The sequence below is a fragment of the Marmota marmota genome, unplaced genomic scaffold (assembly GCF_001458135.2).
Source record: "Marmota marmota marmota unplaced genomic scaffold, marMar, whole genome shotgun sequence".
Classification (NCBI taxonomy): Eukaryota; Metazoa; Chordata; class Mammalia; order Rodentia; family Sciuridae; genus Marmota; species Marmota marmota.
Window position 1 is genome coordinate 6234493 of NW_026000108.1, and position 18705 is coordinate 6253197.

The window sequence follows — 18705 nt, forward strand, 5'->3', positions numbered from 1 at the left end:
CAAGAGATCCGAGACACACAGGTCCTTCTACCCTGAACTCCCAGGGAGGACAGGGCCTCAGGCACAGGGGTTGAACGGTGTCACTGTGACCGGGGAGGGGTTAGCAGGAGGTGACAATACAGAGGGGCACCTTCCCAGCTGGTCAGACATCCCAAGGGCAACCTACAGGGGGGCGTGCCCCTGGGAAAGCCACCCTGGCTGCCTGGGTCCTGTGTCACCCCACCCAGGAATCCCCCTCAGGACTTACAGAGAAGATGGAGGCCAAGGTCTCCACGCCGCCCGTGCTCAGGGTGACATAGGGCGTCTTCTCTTGGGGTATCCCAGCTTTTCCAAAGATGCTGTTCGTGTAGAACCAAATCTGTAACGTGGGAAAGAAAGAGGAAGGTCAGTGCGACCTTGATCTACGTCCTACATCCAATCCAGCCACCGTTGGAGCTGCATGAGGCGGCCCCTCGGTTTCCACCCTTCGTCCACGTTTCCTGTCTTCCTTACAGAACCCCACCTCCTGGGAATGGCATGCGCTAAAAGGGCATTGACGCAGGAGCTGGCCAGAAGCCCGGTGTCCACGCAGAGGCCAGGCTGCTCGGGAGGACAGCAGCCTAAGGTGAGTGATTTTAAGTGACAGGTCTAACTTTGGGATTTGAAAGCTGTTGTGAGTGACAGAGGAAAAAAGACTTTGGAAATAGCTCAGTGTTGTTAAACTCAACTTCACTGATTGCTAAAGCACAGGATGGCCATTCAGCTTCAGCCGGAGCCACTGAATGAAAGTCACGTTTGTTTAGGTTGCGGTTCTCAGTGGGGCCTGCTTTGCCCCCACGGGGTGCTCGGCATTTCTGGAGACATTTTGGTTGTCACAGGTGGTGGGGTGGCACTGGCACCCAGGGGTTAGAGGCCCAGGACACTGCTGGGCGTCCTGCAGCCCCTGTGGTAGTGAAGTTCCCAGCCCCCCGGGTCCTGAGGCTCAGAAGTGCTGCCTGTTCCTGGAGCTGGGGACCCAGAGACACCAGCAGACGCCCCAGACGCAGGCCTGGAGAGGAGTTTGCCAGGGCAGGTGCTACGCCTGGGACCCTGGGCAGGCCCCTGACCTTCAGCTTCTTCATCCAGAGAACGGGGATGGTGCCACCTGCCCTGCAGGACCACTTGGGGCTGGAGCAAGGTGACAAATGGTAGGCACCTGGCCGAGTCGACTAAGGTCCCAAAGGACAGGCCGTGTCCCCAGTGAATTCTGGTAAAACAGAGGGTTCAAGCCAGTTCACAGGGCACAAGTGGTGTCGATCTGGTTGCTCTCTTCCTTGGCCTTGGGTTTGGACTGGAGGGCAGCAGGTGTGGGCAGACCCTGGACCCAGATGGGCACGGTCCAGCTTGGAGGCTGGCACTTGCTGCTCCAACCACAAATGCAAGAAGCAGGACTTTCTTCGTGGGTGCCTGGGGGTCAGCTGGAGACAGCCTGAGTGACATATGGGGGGATCCTCTCAGGGGCTCTTGGTGACCCTCCCTGCTAGGGTTTAAGCACCCAGATCTTGGGGCCAGATAGCTTAAGTCCTCCTCATACTGTTCTCAGCTGTGTGACTTTGGAAAGCATCTTGATGTCTCTGTGCCTAACAGTGGGGGTTAACTCACAGGGCTGGCATGGGATGGCTCCTGCTAATACATGTGCACGTACAACTGAGGGCACCAAGCCAGGGAGGGGACACGCTTGACAGGGGTTTCTCAGGGCAGGCTCATGGCCACATGGGGGCAGGAAGCCAGGCCTCCGCCCCTGGCCTGTAAAGAGCTGAGCTGACCTAGAGGTTGGAGGGGTTAGGAGGAGGGAGCAGGGCCTGACGCTGCCACTGGCCACCACTGGGGCAGGCGTGGGGAGCACATCATCCTGGGTGACTGACAGAGTCTGCACAGCTGCTCGGGTGCTAAGGGGAGCCCAGCCCAGCGGAGGAGGGAGTCCTGTCTGCAAGTGCGTCTTCCCAGCCTGGGCGCCTCACTGCCCTCAGGCTCCTGCGTGGCTGAGGACACTGCACGCCCTTCCTCCCTGCTCAGACCAAGGAGCATGGCCCGGACGACCAGTGTGGCTGTGGCCTTGCTGGGGGAGGGGAAAGTGGGGACCTGCCCAGGTGACTCTGGGTTTACGCAGAGCCCTTGACCTGGTGACCTCTGTGACTCCGCCAGTCCAAAGAAAAGGCAGAAACAAATGGCCACAGGCCCTCCCCTCCTGTGCGTCCCACGGCAGAACCCAGGACCCAGGTGGGACGTGCCGGAGCCCTCGGGGGCCCTCCCCCCCTGTCCGGGCAGCACCCAGGCACCAGGCTCTTCCTGCTCCTTCTGGTGGAAGGCAGAGCGACAGTCTCAGGGCCTTTGGGAGGTGCCTGGCAGCTGCCTCTGGGCCAGGCACGGTCCTCCCCATGCGCCCAGCCCGTCTGCAGCCCCTGGTGGGGGCTTCGCCACCCCGAGGCCACACACCCTTCCAGAAGCGGCATGTGACCCAGAGCCTCCTCCTGCTTCTCCAGTTCAGGGTTCTGCCTTCCAGAACCCTGGAGAGAGAAGGGGTGGCCGCAGGCAGCTGGGTCTGGAACCCCAGAGAGAGCAGCTCAGGCCCAGGGGCTCCCCTGAGAGCCTGGAGGTTTTCCAGGCCAGAGTGGCGGGTGGGAGGCAGCCCAGCCAAGACGCTCCTCTGTGGAAGTCACCTCAGGGTCTCCCCGTCTCCCCGTGGTGACTGCCTAATTGCCCATTTCTTTGAGGAGCAGGACTCCAGGATGGTAGTGGCATTGACCGGGGGCTGGCTCTGGCCTGGGACTGGGCACCGTGCCTGGAGCGTCTCCTTCCACATCACTGTATCCATCCCACAGAGGAGGACACCGAGGGTCAGAGACGTCCTGTGGTTGCCCGGTGCTGAGGAGTTCGTGGAGGCTGGCAGAGCTGGGTCTGAACCTGGGCACCCAGAGCCGAGCCCTGAGCCACCCGCCTCCCTCCTCAGTTCCTGCTCCCGTGCACGACACCTGGCGGGGGCCCAGCACTCACCGCATTGAGGCCACAGAGCTGGTAGCAGGCCATGGTGACAACCACGGTGATGACCTGCCATCGGAGGAAGGGAGCCCTCAGCAGCTGCAAGACGGACAGCAGGTGGACGTTCCTCTGCACGCAGCTCTCGGCCAGGGCCTCCTGCATCTCTCGGGAGACGTCGGCCTTGCCCAGGAACGTCTGGAAGGCTGTGAACAGGGACAGGCACAGGCTGAGGGCAGGGCGAGGATGTCCTACGGCCGATGCAGCCCGAGGTGCCGGTCCCACCACTTGCACCCTTGTCTGGGGACTTTGAAGCCCCGGGGCCCAAGTGCTCATTTAGAAATGGGAAATCAGAGGCCTGAGGGGCACAGTGACTTGCTGAAGTCACCCAGCATTCTAAAACGTCAACTTAAAGTTTCTGTTGCACATGTATTAGTAAAGATAGCTTGTTTACCCTTGTTCCACACTCCCTCTTAGAAGGACCCTATGTTGGATAAGGAAGAGAACCTTGAATGACGGGTATGACAGACACCAGGATGCTCTCCTTCAGGCAGGGACTGGCTGCTGGCTTAAGAGTGTGGCTGACAGCCTCCAGCACTTAGTGTAGTGAGCAGCCCCTCAGCTCTGATGTGCAGGTGATGCCGTTCTCAGAGAGGTCCCCAGCCTGAGCAAGGCCGGGTACGTGGGCCCAGCCATTCCTGCCCCCAGGGGCCTCGTGGAGTGTCCAGGCCTTGCCCTGTGGGCTGGCATGGTCTGCAGGAGGCCCGGAGGCTGCCCTCCCAGTCCTCTCTTGTCTTTGTCCTCCCCACTCCTCACTCCCTGGGGGAAGCGGGGGGAGCCCTAGCTGCAGTCTCAGGCCTCCTGCCGGGGGAGCCGGCTGTAGGGGCTTCACACTGAGTAACATCCCCAGTCCTTTTTATCTTTTATTTAGAGACAGGGTCTCACTAAGTTGCTGAAGCTGGCCTTGAACTTGTGATCCTCCTGCCTCAGCCTCCAGAGTCGCTGGGACTGACTACAGGGTCGCTCGACCACACCCAGCAAGTGGAGAGTCTTGGATTCTCCTGGAGGCCGGTCCCTGTTACAGCCTGGATTGTTTGGAAGGGGATCGTTCTGTTTTGTGAGGCCCCACTGAGTGGCTGGCAACTGTTACAGGCTCCCCAGAGACAGGTCATGGACTCCAGAAGTTCTAAGGGCCAGCAGCACTTGGGGAAAAGTGAAGGCCTGTTACAGGAGAGTCTGGGCTAATTGACAGAAACTGTGGCTGCATTCAGTCAACGCTCAGCACATGTTAACTGAGTACCTACTATGCTCTGGACACTGTGCCACATGTAGGAGCCCAGGTAACAAAAGCTATTGTCCCTGCACCAGGCTGTCCCTAATGTGCTTTCTTTGGGATCCCAATCCTGGGAGAGGCTCCATGTAAACAAGATTCCTTGGTCAAGGAAGTTTAATTTCATTGTGCACTGCCCCCTGGTGGTTCAAACTTCGCATTAGAATGGTAAATGCTCTGATTAAGTCCTGCAGCAGATGCTTGTCGTCTTAGTTTTGCTCCACGCTTCCTAAAGGTGTTTGCTGCTAAACTGCAAAGTGCACCAAGAAATGCTGTTCCCACATTGTGGGGCATGTGTCACAAGGGGGCCAACCTTAGACGACCTGGAAGCCAGGAGGAAGGGTCCCATGGGAGCTCTGAGCAGGGACACTTACTACCAGGTCACTTCCCATCTTTGTCTTGCAGGAAAAACAGAAAGAGCCTGGATAACAGGGCAGAATCATGACACCCCAAAGAGTGCACATCCCAACTCTAGGGTCAGCAAGCATGTCACCTCTGTGGCAAAGGGACTCTGCAGATGTGACAAGCTGAGAGATCATCTTGGATCCCGATGATACAATTACAAGCATCCCGAGAAGAGGGGCGCGGGAGGTCAGAGTCTGAGAAGAGGTGCATGGTGGCCGAGGTTGGAGGGGTCCAGGGCCAACAAGAGGCCTCTCTAGGTAACCCATCTGGGCTCACATCTTAAGGTCAAAAGCAGAGAGACCCTGGTCTCCTTGGGGGAGTAGGTGACTTTGCCGGCAGACAGAGCCTGAGAGCTTGGAGGCAAACTGACCGTGCCTCCCTCTGCCCAGCTCCCTCCCCAAATTTAGGAAGTAGCGCCATCTGTTGAGCAATAGGGAAAAGCATCCCTCTTCTCTCTGGTCACCCTCAGGTGGGTGCAGGTATGCGGGGGGGGGCGGGGGGGGGCTCCAGGTAAGAGCCTGGCAGCGGGGCCTGGGAGAAGCGGGGCACCATGGCCTCTGTCCTGGAGGCTTGTCTTGGCTGAGTGGGCACATTTGGCAGGCAAGTGACTAGGGAGGGGACAGGGCAGAGTTAGCCTCTGAGGTTATCCCTCACGCAATCTCCTGCCCTCCCCGCACCTGTGTCTGCATTTTGGTGATGGCGATTTATTTATGTTTATTTTCTCCCACTGGACGCTGTGTGCTTAGCCCACTTTGTCATGTTACGATTATCCTATGACTGTTTGTAAGTAAGTGGATGAAGCTGGCATTGGAGGAGAATTTTTAGATTTAGGAAGATAGATGCTCATTTACTGCTCTTTGATGCAGTAGATGCACACTGGGGCTTTTCAAATGCATGAACCACAACATTCCGGCAGAACGTTTCTGAGCCTGAAACCCAGTCGCCAGTGGATCAACCATCTTTGACTGACGTATTTGTCTTGGTGTGTGGGGGGTCATTTTCAGCACACACACTGAAGTGGGACTCACTGGGCTACATCAGGAGGACAATAGAGCTGAATTCCTCTGGAGGCTTGAAGAAGGATCATGTCCTTGACTTCCCAGCTCCAAGAGGCTGCCCACTTTCCTTGGTTCATGGCCCCTCCACCTTCAAAGCCAAAAGCTCAGCATCTTCTCTCCTCTCTCTCCTTCCCTTCCTCTCTTTCTTGAGTTTCTGCTCCCAACCAGCATCACGTCACTTTCCCTAACTCTCTGCCTCCTGCTCCCACGTACAAGAAGGTTGTGATTTCAGTGGGCTCATCCAGTTAATCCCCGGTGACCTCCTATCTCAGAATCCTTATCACATCTGCAAAGTCCCTCTGTCATTCAAGGTGACATAGTCACCGGCTATGGAGATCAGGATATGAACATATTTGGGGCCATTGTCCCACTGGTCATACGTGACAATATTAAGATAGAGACAAGGAAACATGGGAGGGGACAGGAAGGATAAAAGCATCCTAGTGGATGAATCCACATACCACCCAGGTATAAGGGACAACAGTTGATTTGTCGAGCTGAGGGGGGGAGGGGGCGATTTCTCCACCCAACATTTAAAGAAGATTCTCTAGCCCCAGAGCAAAGGCTCCACACTCCTTTTAGCCATAGAATCCCTCTCTTCAAATGCAAGGTGAGGCAGAATCCCAAAGGCCAGTGCGTACAACCGTCTCCCTGTGCTTGGCGGTTATGTATGGCTACGGAGCCACCCCTGGGCCCTTCAATTGAGGAGGCTGCAGTCATGATGTCTCCCTTCCTACAAAGCAGCACCAGGCTGGAGAGGGTTGGTAGGCAGCAGGAGGGTTGGGGCTCTGCAGGGTACCACCTTCTGCTCTGTTCCTGGACCTCCCCATTCCTCAGTCCTCAGAAACCCCAGAAACTCCCACCCCCATCAACAGCCGCTCCTTTTCTGCATCTCCTTCCTGTAATTTGTTTTCACTTTTAATTGACTTGCAGTAATTGTACATCTTTATGGGGTGCACTACACAGACACAACGTGGAACAGGAATAAAAATGGGACCTACTTTCTCTGTTGTGAGGATTTAATGAGCTAATACAGGGGAAAGTGCTGAGAGTCAAGTAGCTCTCAGCACCTGAGAGCCATGAACGAGTGTGTCTGTCCACCGTGGCACATCACCCTCCCACCTGGACGGCAGGGGTGCCATCTCATGTCCCTGTCTTTGCACTTGCTTGGCAGAATGCCCGGCATGTAAATATCTACTGTTTGCTAAAGCAGAATTGGTATTATTATTAGTGGAAATGTACATTTCAAGATTCTGTTTCAACCTAACGCTGATATTTTTTGCTCCTTATATAAAGCACACTCATCGTGTCCATCCTGTCTCACAGCTGCACTCCCCCCCTACTGTGTTGTGAAAGAACCCTCTAAAGCCTTCCTCACTCTGGCACCTCTGCGCTAGAGGAAGCATTTCCAAGGGCTCCTCCCTGGGGAGCCAGGGGTGGGCGGCCCTCCCAGGGCAGGAGACTGCATTTCTGATGGAAGGATTGCTTTCTCCCTACAAGCCTGCTGCTTCCTGGAACCGGGTCCCCCGGGCTCTGTTTCAGCCGCCTCCTTTTCACTCCAGAGCCTCCAGCCATCGGAAGCCCCACTTTGGCGTGGTTTTCCTCCAAACTGGCTGCAGGGAGTCACCCAGAGCGCCCACTAGCTCCCTTTCCCAGTGTGCCTCTGTGCCTGCCAGGGCAGGGAGGAAAGCCCCTGGGCGCCTGTCTTGCTGGCTGTGAATCAGGGCAGAGTGTTAACCAGGGTCCCTGTGGCTTCTGGAGCCCGGGGCTTAAGGCCCAAGTCCATCTCCAAGCTGCAGGCGAGAGCCGGCGTACACGGGCACTGGGCATTCATTTCCAGCAAAGGCCTCTGTGAGCCTCTATAAGCCCAAACCAGAGTCTTGGTGACCCTAGTTTAAGCCTTTGTTTCCTCAACAGCAACATGAAAGTAATGACAATGTCCTCTGACTTGACTTCAAGGAAATGTTATAGATAAGAAACTAGATCTGAAGATCTGTACCATAAGCTGCTTGATAAATATAAATATTGTTTATATAAATACAAACAATGGTTAATGTTTCATTTTAAGACTGGTCAATTTAAAAACAGTTAGGTAGTTTAAATTTGGGGGTGGGCACCAGGGATTGACCTCAGGGGTGCTTTACCTCTGAGCTCTTCCCTGTCCCTTTTTATTTTTTATCTTGAGGCAGAGTCTCACTAAGTTGCTTAGGGTCTCTCTGACAATTTAAGTTTTAAAAAGATGTTGCACAATTATGTGTATAATACTCAGAATTTTCCCTGGGCATGGGCAGTAGTGAGATTTAGATTGGAGGAGAGACTATGGGCAAAAACCAGGCAAGGTCCTCAGGAGTGAGACAGCAGTTAACGCCCTGAACCTCCTGTGTACTCAGTCCTCACAACAGCCCCTGAAGGAGGCTGATGGCATTTCCTGTCAGAGACCAGGGTTTGCAGGCTCAGACAGGTGGGTGAATTGCTCAAGGTCAGAGGCCAAGCTGGGGTACACAGGCTGCCCGATTGCTCCAAGCCCTCAAGCTTCACTACAGCACTGTCAGCCGGTCTTGTTTTATAAACCAAAAGAATAAGAATTTGGTCATCCATTCTGCATTGGCCATCTCCGGGCAAAAAGATTTTCTCCGGGTCTCTGCAGCACATCTCTGATTCTGAAAGTCATGCTCTGAACCTGGTCCAGCACTCTGCCTCTTAGGGGCCTCAGGAAGTGACCTGAGCCCACTCCCCATCCTCATCTCAAGCCTCATTATCCTGTCCTATAAAAATCTTCCTCCCTCACAGGGCCACCAGGGACACCCCAGGGTCACTGGACAGGAGCACTCAGGCCCGTGCACTTGCTCTGAGCTCCCTCTTCTCCTGCCCTTCAGTGCAAAGACAAGGGGCGCGGCCACACACCCAAGCCACTGGGAAAGGCCACTTGCTCCACCTCTGGGGGTGGATGCCATCAGGAGGTGGCTGTAAAGCAGGGGACCTGGTCTTAACCTGTCTGAGCTGGCTTTTCCAGACTCCCTAGGTGACTCCCGGTGCCCCTCTGCCTTCCACAGCAGGAAGGTATCCTCTTCGCCCAGCACGGTGCCTGCAGAGAAGATTCACGTGGCGCCCTCCCCATGCCCAGCTTGGGCCTGCTCTGTGTGCAAGCAGAGCTGTGTGACGAGGGGAAGTGGCCCTACCTTTCATGGCTCTGGCCTCGTCATGCTTCTCCAAGAGCAGGTAGTGAGGGCTCTCGGGGAGGAAGGGCAGGCTCACCAACTGGATGAAAGCAGGGACCATGATCACACCAAACAGGTACGGCCAGGTGCTCTCCTGCGGGGAGAAGATGCTGCTGAAGGGTGCCCTTTGGTCATTGTGCTGGGCACTGGGCCACTGGACTCAGCAGCTTTGACTCTGCCAAGGGCCTCCCTACCCAGCATGGTCCCATGAATAGAGGCCAGGGCAGGGGACTGAGCCAGAGAGGCACCTGCCTGCACAGAGGGCATTTTCGCACATGCCAGTCCTGAGCCCTCTGTGGACAGCAACCTGACAGCAGCCCTGAGGCCTCAGGTGGCCAGGCACCGGGGCAGTGCTGGCCGACTCCCTCACCACAGGTACCTAGGTGGGCCTGAGCGCCCCAGGGCCCGCCTCTCTCCAGCAGGGCCACCGTGCAGGTGCCTGGGTGTGGATCAGTGGATGCCTCCTGAGAGCCCCACGCCCAGCAGGCGAACCGAGGCAGCGCTGGTGCCTCCCCTACGACCCTTCTGCAGCCGCTGTATCTATCGACCATCTTAGATGGGGACACAAGAAGGGCGGCTGGGCACACCCTGGTCTGGAAGCCAGGATGGAGGCCCTGGGGGCTCAGGCTGCCCTCAGGCAGGGGACTTCCCTCTCTTCTGGCTCTGAGACCAACAGGCCCCTGCAACAGGCACCGCTCATGGGAACCTGGTGGCTTCAGCAGTGCTCGCCCAGCATCACAGTAAGCCCTCTCTGTGCCACTGAAAGAGGACAGCGGCGGCAGGAGGGAGAACCAAGGACACCACACTGAGTTCTGAGGACGTTTTATCCCAGGAGAGGAAAAGGAGACCGCGGGGAAGCAGGGCACACCGGGACCTGGAGGGACTTCAAGTCCTGGCGAAGCCTCCACCAGTTCAGGGCCTGGGCACCAGCAGTGGCCCCTTCCCCCTCCTCCTGCAGAATTCCTCCCTGCAGCGTCCCTGATGGCAGAGCCCCATGCGAGGTCCTGGACCCCACAAGGGCAGAGCAGCAGGGACCCTTGAAGTGCAGAGTGAGCTGGGAAGGCCCACAGGGGCACTGGGCACTGGTCCCCTTCTGAACCTAGTGGCCACTGCTATTCATCTAGCTGCTTTGGTTCCACGGGCCTGCACGTCGGGGGACCCGCAGGACTAGACTGGCTTTTCCCAGGAGGAGACAGAAAGCAGCCAGGGACTGCCAAGGGCCAGAGGGAGAGAGAGCGGGCAGTGGGGCGGAGTGCTAACGGGCAGGGGCTTCATCTGGGGGTGATGGAAATATGTTAGAATTAGGTCAGGCTGACGGCCCCGCAACTCTGTGAATATTCTAAAATCCGCTGAATCATCGATTGTAAAAGGATGGATTTTATGATATGCAAATTATCTCAATTTAAAAGTTTGAAACCAAGCGGGACATAGAGTCGTCCTCTGTTAGTGGATTGGAAACATTGAAAACACTGTGGTCATTATTCCCTAAAGGAGACGGAGTCACACCATTTACACAGCTTCTGTGTGGTATTGGCTACTGTAAGTAACCGAGAGGGCACTTGAAGCATAAGGGAGGGTGAGCAGAGGGCACATGCAAGTGGGACACATTTACACAGGGGCTGCAGCTTTGGCAGATGTTGGTTACCGTGGGAACCCAGGAGCCACCCCGCGTGCACAGGAGGGATGACTGTTTGCTGTGTTGTTGGCAGTGACTTTGTTTCTCTCTGAGTTTGGCTGCTTTCTCAGGAAGGGCAAAGGCAGAAGCAGGGCAGAAAAGGCAAGGAAGGCCACCTGAGGAAGCTCTGGCTGGTGCCAGGCTGGGTGCGAGGGCTGCTGTATTGTCTCTGACAGTCAACCTCACAGCAGTCTGGAGGGGACGGCTCTGCAGCTGCACTCTGGGGTTGGACAAGGGAAACACCCGTGCTGGGGCCTCTGGCCAGTGCCACACAGGTGGGAGTCAAGCCCCATTTCCCCCATATCATCAGAAGAGAGGGCCACAGCCCAGGGACGGTTTCCTTTGGAGTGTCACTGGGCGAGGGGCAGAGAGGAGATGGGACAGCCTGAGCAGGACAGCGTGTGCACACACAGCGGCAGGACCACCAGGCAGGAAGGGTCAGGGGATGCTGGAGACATGGGGGCTGAGGCCAGAGCCTCTGGTGCAAGCCAAGTCATGGTCCTCTGCTGTCACTAAGAGGGGACCAGCTGGATGAGAGCCTGGGGCTACTTTCTTGACCTTGTTCCTAAGCTTCTGTGGTTCTCAGAACAAAGCAGCACCAAAGGGTTCACCTTGGCTTCCAGCTGAAAGGGAATCTCCTGCAGAGGATAGTGGACAGAGCCAGTCCTGCCCTCTACAGGACATTCCATGGGAACTCAGCGGCACTGTTCAAGATCAGCTCCCACAGCCCAAGCCCTTACCAAACAGGGCCCACCACAGAGAGGCAAGGCACAGCCTGTGCCAACCACCTGTGAAGGAGAGGGTGTGGGCAACCTGCGCTCCCTGGAGAGGGTGGCTCTCTACCCCTCTGAACACTCTTCCCTTCCACAGCAGCTGGTCCCACAAGGAGGCAGCACCTGTCCATGAATGCCCATGGAGCCCTCACCATCCCCAACCAGCCTCCAGGGAAGGACCCTGTGGCCACAGCTTCACAGAGCCCTGGAGGCTGCGTGTGAGTAGCCTTGTTTGCATCAACCTGCCACTGGCCCTGAAGGGTCAGTCTGCCGCCATGGCCACACCTGAGCCTAGAGAGTGCCATCTAGTTCCCAAGATGCCCCCATTCATTGCAGTCAATGTGCTATTCTGGACTCACTGTCTCGGGTGTGTGCTGTGACAAGGATCCCAAGACCATGGGACTGATTTTAGGACTGTCTTCCCATCTCCTTGAATTAGAAGGAAGGGCGAAATGAGCATCGTGGGAGTGACCCCACCAGCTAGCCCACAGTGGGTGTCTGTGCCACTAGGGAGAAGGCCTGGATGCCCTTCACCCAGCGCTGGTGACCATCACTAGGTCCCTTGGGGCTGCTGGGGGTCTGCCCTGCCTTCTGTCGGCTTCCCCCCTTCCTCCATCAGGTCCTGCAGAACTGCTGATGCCGAGCCTGGCACCTTCCCTTCCGGGCACCATCGCACATGCCCTGGGGCTCTGAACCCTCAGGTTGGGACGCTCTTTAGGTGTGCAGCTTGATTTTCAAAGTGATAAAGAAAACATCAATCCCTCCACTCGTACGGGACATCATTCATTCCATCTGTGGACATTCCCAGAAAGGACGGGAAGGTCTGAGACAGCAAAACAGTAGTAGGGGGCACCTTGGCACAGGCCCGTGGCACTGACTCCCCTGCTCTCAATGCACCCGCCTTCCACAGAGCTGTGGTCCAGCATATACCAGCCTGAGGGGGCCTGGCAAGCAGGGGTGGCCCCTGGGTATAGTCATCCTCACCTGCGATACCTTAAAGGCCGGGAGGACAAAGAAGGTAAGGAGACTGCAAACCCAGGGTGATTTTCTGGCCTGGCTTCTTGCCGCTGGCCTCTCCTGGGCTTCCCTCCTCCCAGGACACATAGTCCAAGTGAGCCAGTACATGGGGTAAGCACAGGGCCCAGCCAGCACGGTGTGGCCTGTGTCCAGGGCTCTGAGAAGGAGAGAATACACCACATCGGGAAGAGAAACTACTGGAACAAAGCCCCTGCTCTTTACCCTGACATACGAGGGACTGCGGGTGGTGGCCAGGCAGCCTCAGCTCCTGCCTGGGGCTCCTTCACATTCTGTGTCCCAGCTTGCTCCAAGAGCTCCTGTTCCCTGAGACCACTGGGCCTTGGGAGGTGGTGCTCACTCCATCAGGGAGACCTCTGACTTCTCCTGCCTCCCGACCTTCTCCTGCTTTCTCTTTTAAACCAGCTGCAACAGTACCTGCTCCACAGGGGTCACCCTGTATCCACAGACACAGTGTCCCCCCCCCATGCTTCCCGGGCACATACCTCTCTTAAGCCCTTTAAATATGGCGCTGGGTAAATGTTTCCCTCAAGCCTGCTTCATGCACTGGGGTCAGCTCATCAAGAAGCTGGTCATGTGGGAGATCACTGGCCATCAGTGAGTGCAGGATGGATTGTAAGCCCTAGCTTTTGCAGAGAGAGCTCTACACCTGCTGAGGAGCTCAAGATTTGTTCCTTCTAGGTAGACCAAACTGTGAGGGTTTTGGTGACACATTGTAGGATCTCTGAAGCCCAAGATTCCCTGGTTTTGTTTTTTTGATGAGTGGGTGTGGGAGCTGGAGTTTGGGTAATGGCCACAGCTTTTCAAGTGGAAAACAATGTTTATCTGAAGCAAAGCATTGCAAAGTGGAAGGTTTAAGATTGTGCACATTCCCAGGAAAACATATTTGTGTTGCTCCTGTTGGTCAAGAAGAGTATCTCTGTAAGGAAGGAGCAGGGAGCCAGAGAGCCCAGACCAGCTCTTCCTCCTGCCCTTGCTGAACAAGCCCATCACCCACCTCCCAGCTTCTCTCAGATCCATACAAATGTCCAGCCCCCAGGAACCACTTCCTGAGAATTCCTCAGTACCTTGGTTGAAAATCCACTGGTGGACATGTTTGGCTGAACTTTTCTGCTCTTTTTATTGATCTATTTTCTAGATACTGTACTGATTACTAGAGTTTAACCGTAAGTCTTAAAACAGGTGATATGAGTCCTTTGATTGTGTTCTTTCTTTTCAAATGGCCTTGTTGGCTATTCCAGGACCTTTCATTTCCATATAAATTTTAGAATCAGCTTATCAATTTTTTTAAAAAAGCTTGCTGGATTTTGATTGGGATGCCATTGGAATCATTGATAAATTTGAGGAAAATTGATCTTTTAACAATAGTAAGTCTTCCACTCCATGAGTATGGTTTATCTTTCTATTTCTTTATCTTTTTAAATGTCTCTCAACAGTATTTTCATGTCTTGGTGTAGAATCTTACATATATTTTGATAAATTTATATGTATTTCACATTTTAATGCTATTGCATGTGATTTTTTTCAACTAATTGTTTGTTGATAGTATGCAGAAATACAATCAATATTTGTCTACTGATCTAGTGTCTTGTAACCTGAATAAGCCTAATTATTAGTTCTAACTTTTTTGTTGAATCTTTAGGATTTACTATACAGATGGCCATGTCATCTTCAAATACGCACAGTGTTGATTCCTTTTTTTAAAAAAGAAACAGTAGGTTTCTTATTTGTATTTCATGCTTTATTGCCCTGGATTGTAATGCTAAATGGGAATGATGAGAGATAACATTCTTGCTTCATTCCAGGTCTCAGGAAAAGGCATCTGTTACGATGTGAGGTGTCCCCAAAACCTCACATGTGAGACAATGCAAGACGGTTCAGAGGAGGAATGATTGAGTTTTAAGAATCTTAACCCAATCAGTGAATTAATCCCCTGATAGGGATTAAGTGAGTGGTTATTGAAATGGCAGGGTGTGGCTGGAGGAGGTGGGACTTGAGGTGTGGCTTTGGGTATATATTTATATGTGGCCAGGAAAGTCTCTCTCTGCTCCCTGATCATGATGTGAGCTGGTTCCCTCCACCGCACTCTCCACCATGATGCTCAGCCTCACCTCAAGCCCTGCCGAGGAGCTTGAGAGCCCTCAAATAAAACGTCCCCCTCTACAGTTGTTCTGTTGGGTCCTTTAGTCACAGCAGCGACAAAGCTGACTAAACCAGCATCCAATCTTCCCCAGGGAAGTGTAGCGTTTCAGTTTTTTTCCTAAATGCCCATTTCAGGTTGAACGTTTTCTTGGTCTTTTTCCGTCTGTGTTCCGATTTAGATAGGTGTGCTCCACCTTCAGGTTGCTGACCTTTCCTCCCACGATGTCCGATCGACCCTTAATCCCATTCTGCATGCTTTGCGCATAAGACACTGCAGTTTTCATCTCTGGAGGCTTGGCTTGGGTCTGTTTCCATCTTCTGTTCCTCTCATCATGCCCATATTTTCCTCTTCCTTCTGCTACAGATGGAGTGCCTCTGTACCAGGGGCTTTAACACCATAGCCAGAAAATTCCATCATCTCTGATATTTCTGGTTATGTTTCCTTTGGTTGATTCTCCTTCCAGCTATGGGTTACATTTTCTTGCTTATTTACATGACTGGTAATTTTTTAAAATTGGGTGTTAGTTAGTGTGAATTTTACATAATTGTTTGTGGCATTTTTCTCTTTCTTTAGATAGTATTGAATTTTGTTCTTGAACATAGCGAGGTCCTTGAAATCAGTTTCCTCTTTAGAAGCTCTACAGTCTATTCCAGGGAATTCTGAGCACCCACGATATCAGACTAATTCAGCCCCACTATTGAGGATTCTGCCTAATGCCTGCATAGGAGGAGGTCTTTCCACTGAGCCCATTTGAAACCCAAATTATTTCCAGATGTGTGTGAACTCCTGATATTCTTGGGCTTACTTTTTATTCTGAAGTTTCCATCCCTTTATCGGATGCATGTGAAGATCATTATCCAGCAAGACTTGAGCACACCTCTGCTGGCACCTAGAGTGCTGCACATGCGCACGCTCTCTCTCTCTCTCTCTCTCTCTCTCTCTCTCTCTCTCTCTCTCCCGCCCCCCACCTCCACCCCACCCCCACTTCTCTGATATTTTTCCTATCACTCCTCTGAGAAAGATGCAAGGCCATTCTCCTGTTTCCCCTCTGGTTTGATTCTTGTCCTTCCTGACTGCAGTCCAGTGGGTAAAACTGCTTCACAGATTTTGCTAATCTCCAAGGGGTTCAGGGTGGGAGGGTTAATCATGTTTGGGAGCAGCAGTCTCCACGTCATGTTTACATATGTATCTAGTCCCCGTCGCTTCTCTGGCCCCACCTCGTACTTCTTTCCCAGTTCACTCCAGAACCCGGCCCTGTCTTCATGTCCTCGGACATGCCATGGGAAGGCCTGCCATTGCTGTCCTTGGCCCAGAACCCTCCTGCCCATCTGTGCAGGCTTGCTTCTTCTGGTCACTGAGATCACACCTTCAGTGCTGCCCCTCAGAGAAGCAAGCAGTCTAGATAATTTTGGATAATGACCTCCAGGCTAGATAATCCCCTAGCTCTGCACCTTGCCTTTAGTCTCTGAGTGGGACATTAAGAGGGTGGCCCAGTGGCCTTCAGCCCTGGAACTGAACTGCCACTGGGGTGGATGCTCCTGGGCTGCATGTTCTTGTCCCTCTGTTCCCTTTTTAACATTTTGTTGTGGTGGTGGGAATGGTTTCTGGGTTTGATTTGGTGGTGGTGGGGGTTGGTTTGTGTGATTATACCTCCCATGGCCAGCATCTGCACTTGTTTTGTTTGTTTATTTGACAACCTCTCAGTCTTAAGTCTTATGATTAAGAGCAACTCTTAATCATAACTTATTTTCCAATTCTTGTGTTTAACAGGAGTAAAATAGGAATCAAACAGGAAATAACAAGCAGAGAAACTAGCAGGATTTGAAAGCATGGGAGGAATGCACATTGTTGCTTCTGAGAAACCTGTGTTTGTTATTTAGGAAAGATGAAGAGCATTTTTTTTGAGTGCTAAATGTGTTCTTTTGTAGTCTAGGATCTAAGGTCATCCAAGGTTTCCCAAAGAAAGACCAGATAGGAGCCAAAAATCCAGGTGTTTTTTGCAGGGAGAGAAGAAGAGAGTGCACAGGAAGGAGCCGCGTCCCGGGAGCAGGCATGAAGACACTAGCTCCAGCGCAGCTTGCTTAAAGCTCCCGGGGTGCAGAACCTCCAATGGGAGAGGGAGGCCCAGACCTCCGTGAAGACTGGACATGAGGCACCCTGGACTCCGAGGACAGTCAGGGCCCCTCATTGTGGTCGAGCAGAGGACAGCCATCACCAGCAGGAGATGCTGCTTCCACGCAGATTGCTGGACTAAGCAGAAAGTTAGGCAGGTGACAGTCCTGATTCCCAGGGCTGAACGGTCACCCCAGGGCCTCCCCAGACAGAAGGAGCTGAAGAGGGGCCCAAGGGAGAACAGCAGAGCACGTGCCAGCCTTGGGCTCTATACAGCCTTGGGCTCTATACAGCCTTGGGTAGGAAGAGGGGAGCAGCAGGGACTGCCCTCGGCACTGGGGTTGGGTTCTGATCTTGCAGAACTTACTGGTGGGGGCAGGGGAAGGAGACGCACGCCTACCCCAGAAGTCGGCACCTCCACCCAGCCCTCCCGCCAGTGACCCTCGCCTCGGCCCGTCCCAACAGCTCTCCTGCCACAAGCCTCACCAGAGCAGCTAATGGAAAATGGATGGCCACTGCCTCTTCCTCACTCCTTCCTCACCTTTGAGTGAGATGCTAATTAACTTGAAAGGACTCCAACACGGATTTTGAAAAGTCACAGCCACTTCTTTCTCAGGTGTCCACACCGATTTCCTCATCTCTGTTGTCCCAAATGTCATTTTCTGAAACTGTCCCCATGTCATTTTTCATGCTCATTCCCCTGGCCCCTGAATCTCCTGGGTTAACGCAGGAATATTTAGAGGTGTGATGATTAGACTCCCAGAGCTGTCACCTAGTCCGTCCCTCTAGTTGGAAGGACGGATGACATGGTAACCGTGGGCAGGGGCCTGGCTGGAGGAGGCAGGTCACGGGGCACATGGCCTGGAAGGGTGTGTCTTCCCTTTGTCTCTACCGCACCCCACCTCTCTGTTTCCCAGCTGCTAAGAACAGAGCGGGTCCTCCACCAGGCCCTCTTGCCAGGATGTTCTGCCCCACCTTGGGCCCAGAGCAACGGAGTCTGCCCACCAAGGACTCACACCTCCGAAGCCAGGAGCCAAAACAAACTTTTCCTCCTCTAAGTTGTCCTTGTCAGGTATTTTAGTCACAGTGAAAAAAAAAAAATACTTAATAACACATGTCGGAATCACTTTGGATTAGAAAATTAAGTCCCCTTTCTTCTCTTTCTCTCTTCTTTTTCAAAGAAACATCCTTTATCATCTCAAAACACACATCAAGAGGAAAATACACAGCCAAAGCAAAACTCCACCTTCGTCCAATTTGCCAAGTTCCATGCACAGAAACTTGAGGGTGAGTGTGAAGATGTAACCAAGGGCTTAGAAAAACATTTTTTTAAATGATGAACTTTAGGGTTTTGGATTTTTTTGAGAACTGTCATTTCTGTGTTAAAAAAAAAATACACACACTTCTTTCTAAAAGAATAAGCTTAGGATGTGAGAAATCGAATTTTTAAATGTTTCTTATTATCCCCCAAGAAAGGAGGAGGGAGATATGAAAGTTTTTGACATGGAATTGAGAAAAATAACTTGACAAGTGAAATTATCAGAAGGAGACAGGAAATTTACAATGGATTCATTTAACGTGTGAATGAATCATTTCAGAATAGAGTAGGGACCAAAATAGCTGGAGCAGAAGCCTGGTTGGGAGGCAGGAGACAGAGCCCTGTGGTTCTGAGCCCCACGGTGCAGCCCACAAGTCCCTGTGCTGGAGGAGTCGGGGGCTGGGGTCCTGAATCCCGGCTCTGCCACTCATGGACACCACAGATGCTCCACCCCAGGCCTCTGCTGCTCAGTGTGCTCACCTGTCCCCGTGTGGGGAGCGCTTCATGTGTGTTTGACAAATAGCGAATATAACCATACGAGGGTAGTTTAGGGGGCAGTGTCTGCACTCTGGAAGGGGTGGGGTCATCTTTGCAAAGCTCATTTTCTACTCGTGGGTTCTCTGATGAACGTCCTGTAGTTCTAG

The 18705-nt window shown here is 53.4% G+C and overlaps 1 protein-coding gene and 1 long non-coding RNA gene across 8 annotated transcripts in view; one reads left to right on the top strand and one right to left on the bottom strand.

The window, feature by feature from the left end:
* Window positions 1-18705, bottom strand: part of Slc2a9 (solute carrier family 2 member 9) — a 141259-nt gene that overhangs the window by 48753 nt on the left and 73801 nt on the right. For all 7 annotated transcript variants that reach the window (XM_048784180.1, XM_048784179.1, XM_048784178.1 and 4 more), the window contains 3 exons: window positions 8967-9099; window positions 3013-3200; window positions 248-358 (listed from right to left, as the gene is read on the bottom strand). In XM_048784180.1, coding sequence (XP_048640137.1) covers window positions 248-358; window positions 3013-3200; window positions 8967-9099 — 432 coding nt within the window. The remainder of the gene's footprint in view (window positions 1-247; window positions 359-3012; window positions 3201-8966; window positions 9100-18705) is intronic.
* Window positions 9727-17967, top strand: LOC125610926. Its single transcript, XR_007341013.1, has 2 exons — window positions 9727-12471; window positions 16635-17967. It is a non-coding gene; the product is annotated as an uncharacterized LOC125610926 (long non-coding RNA).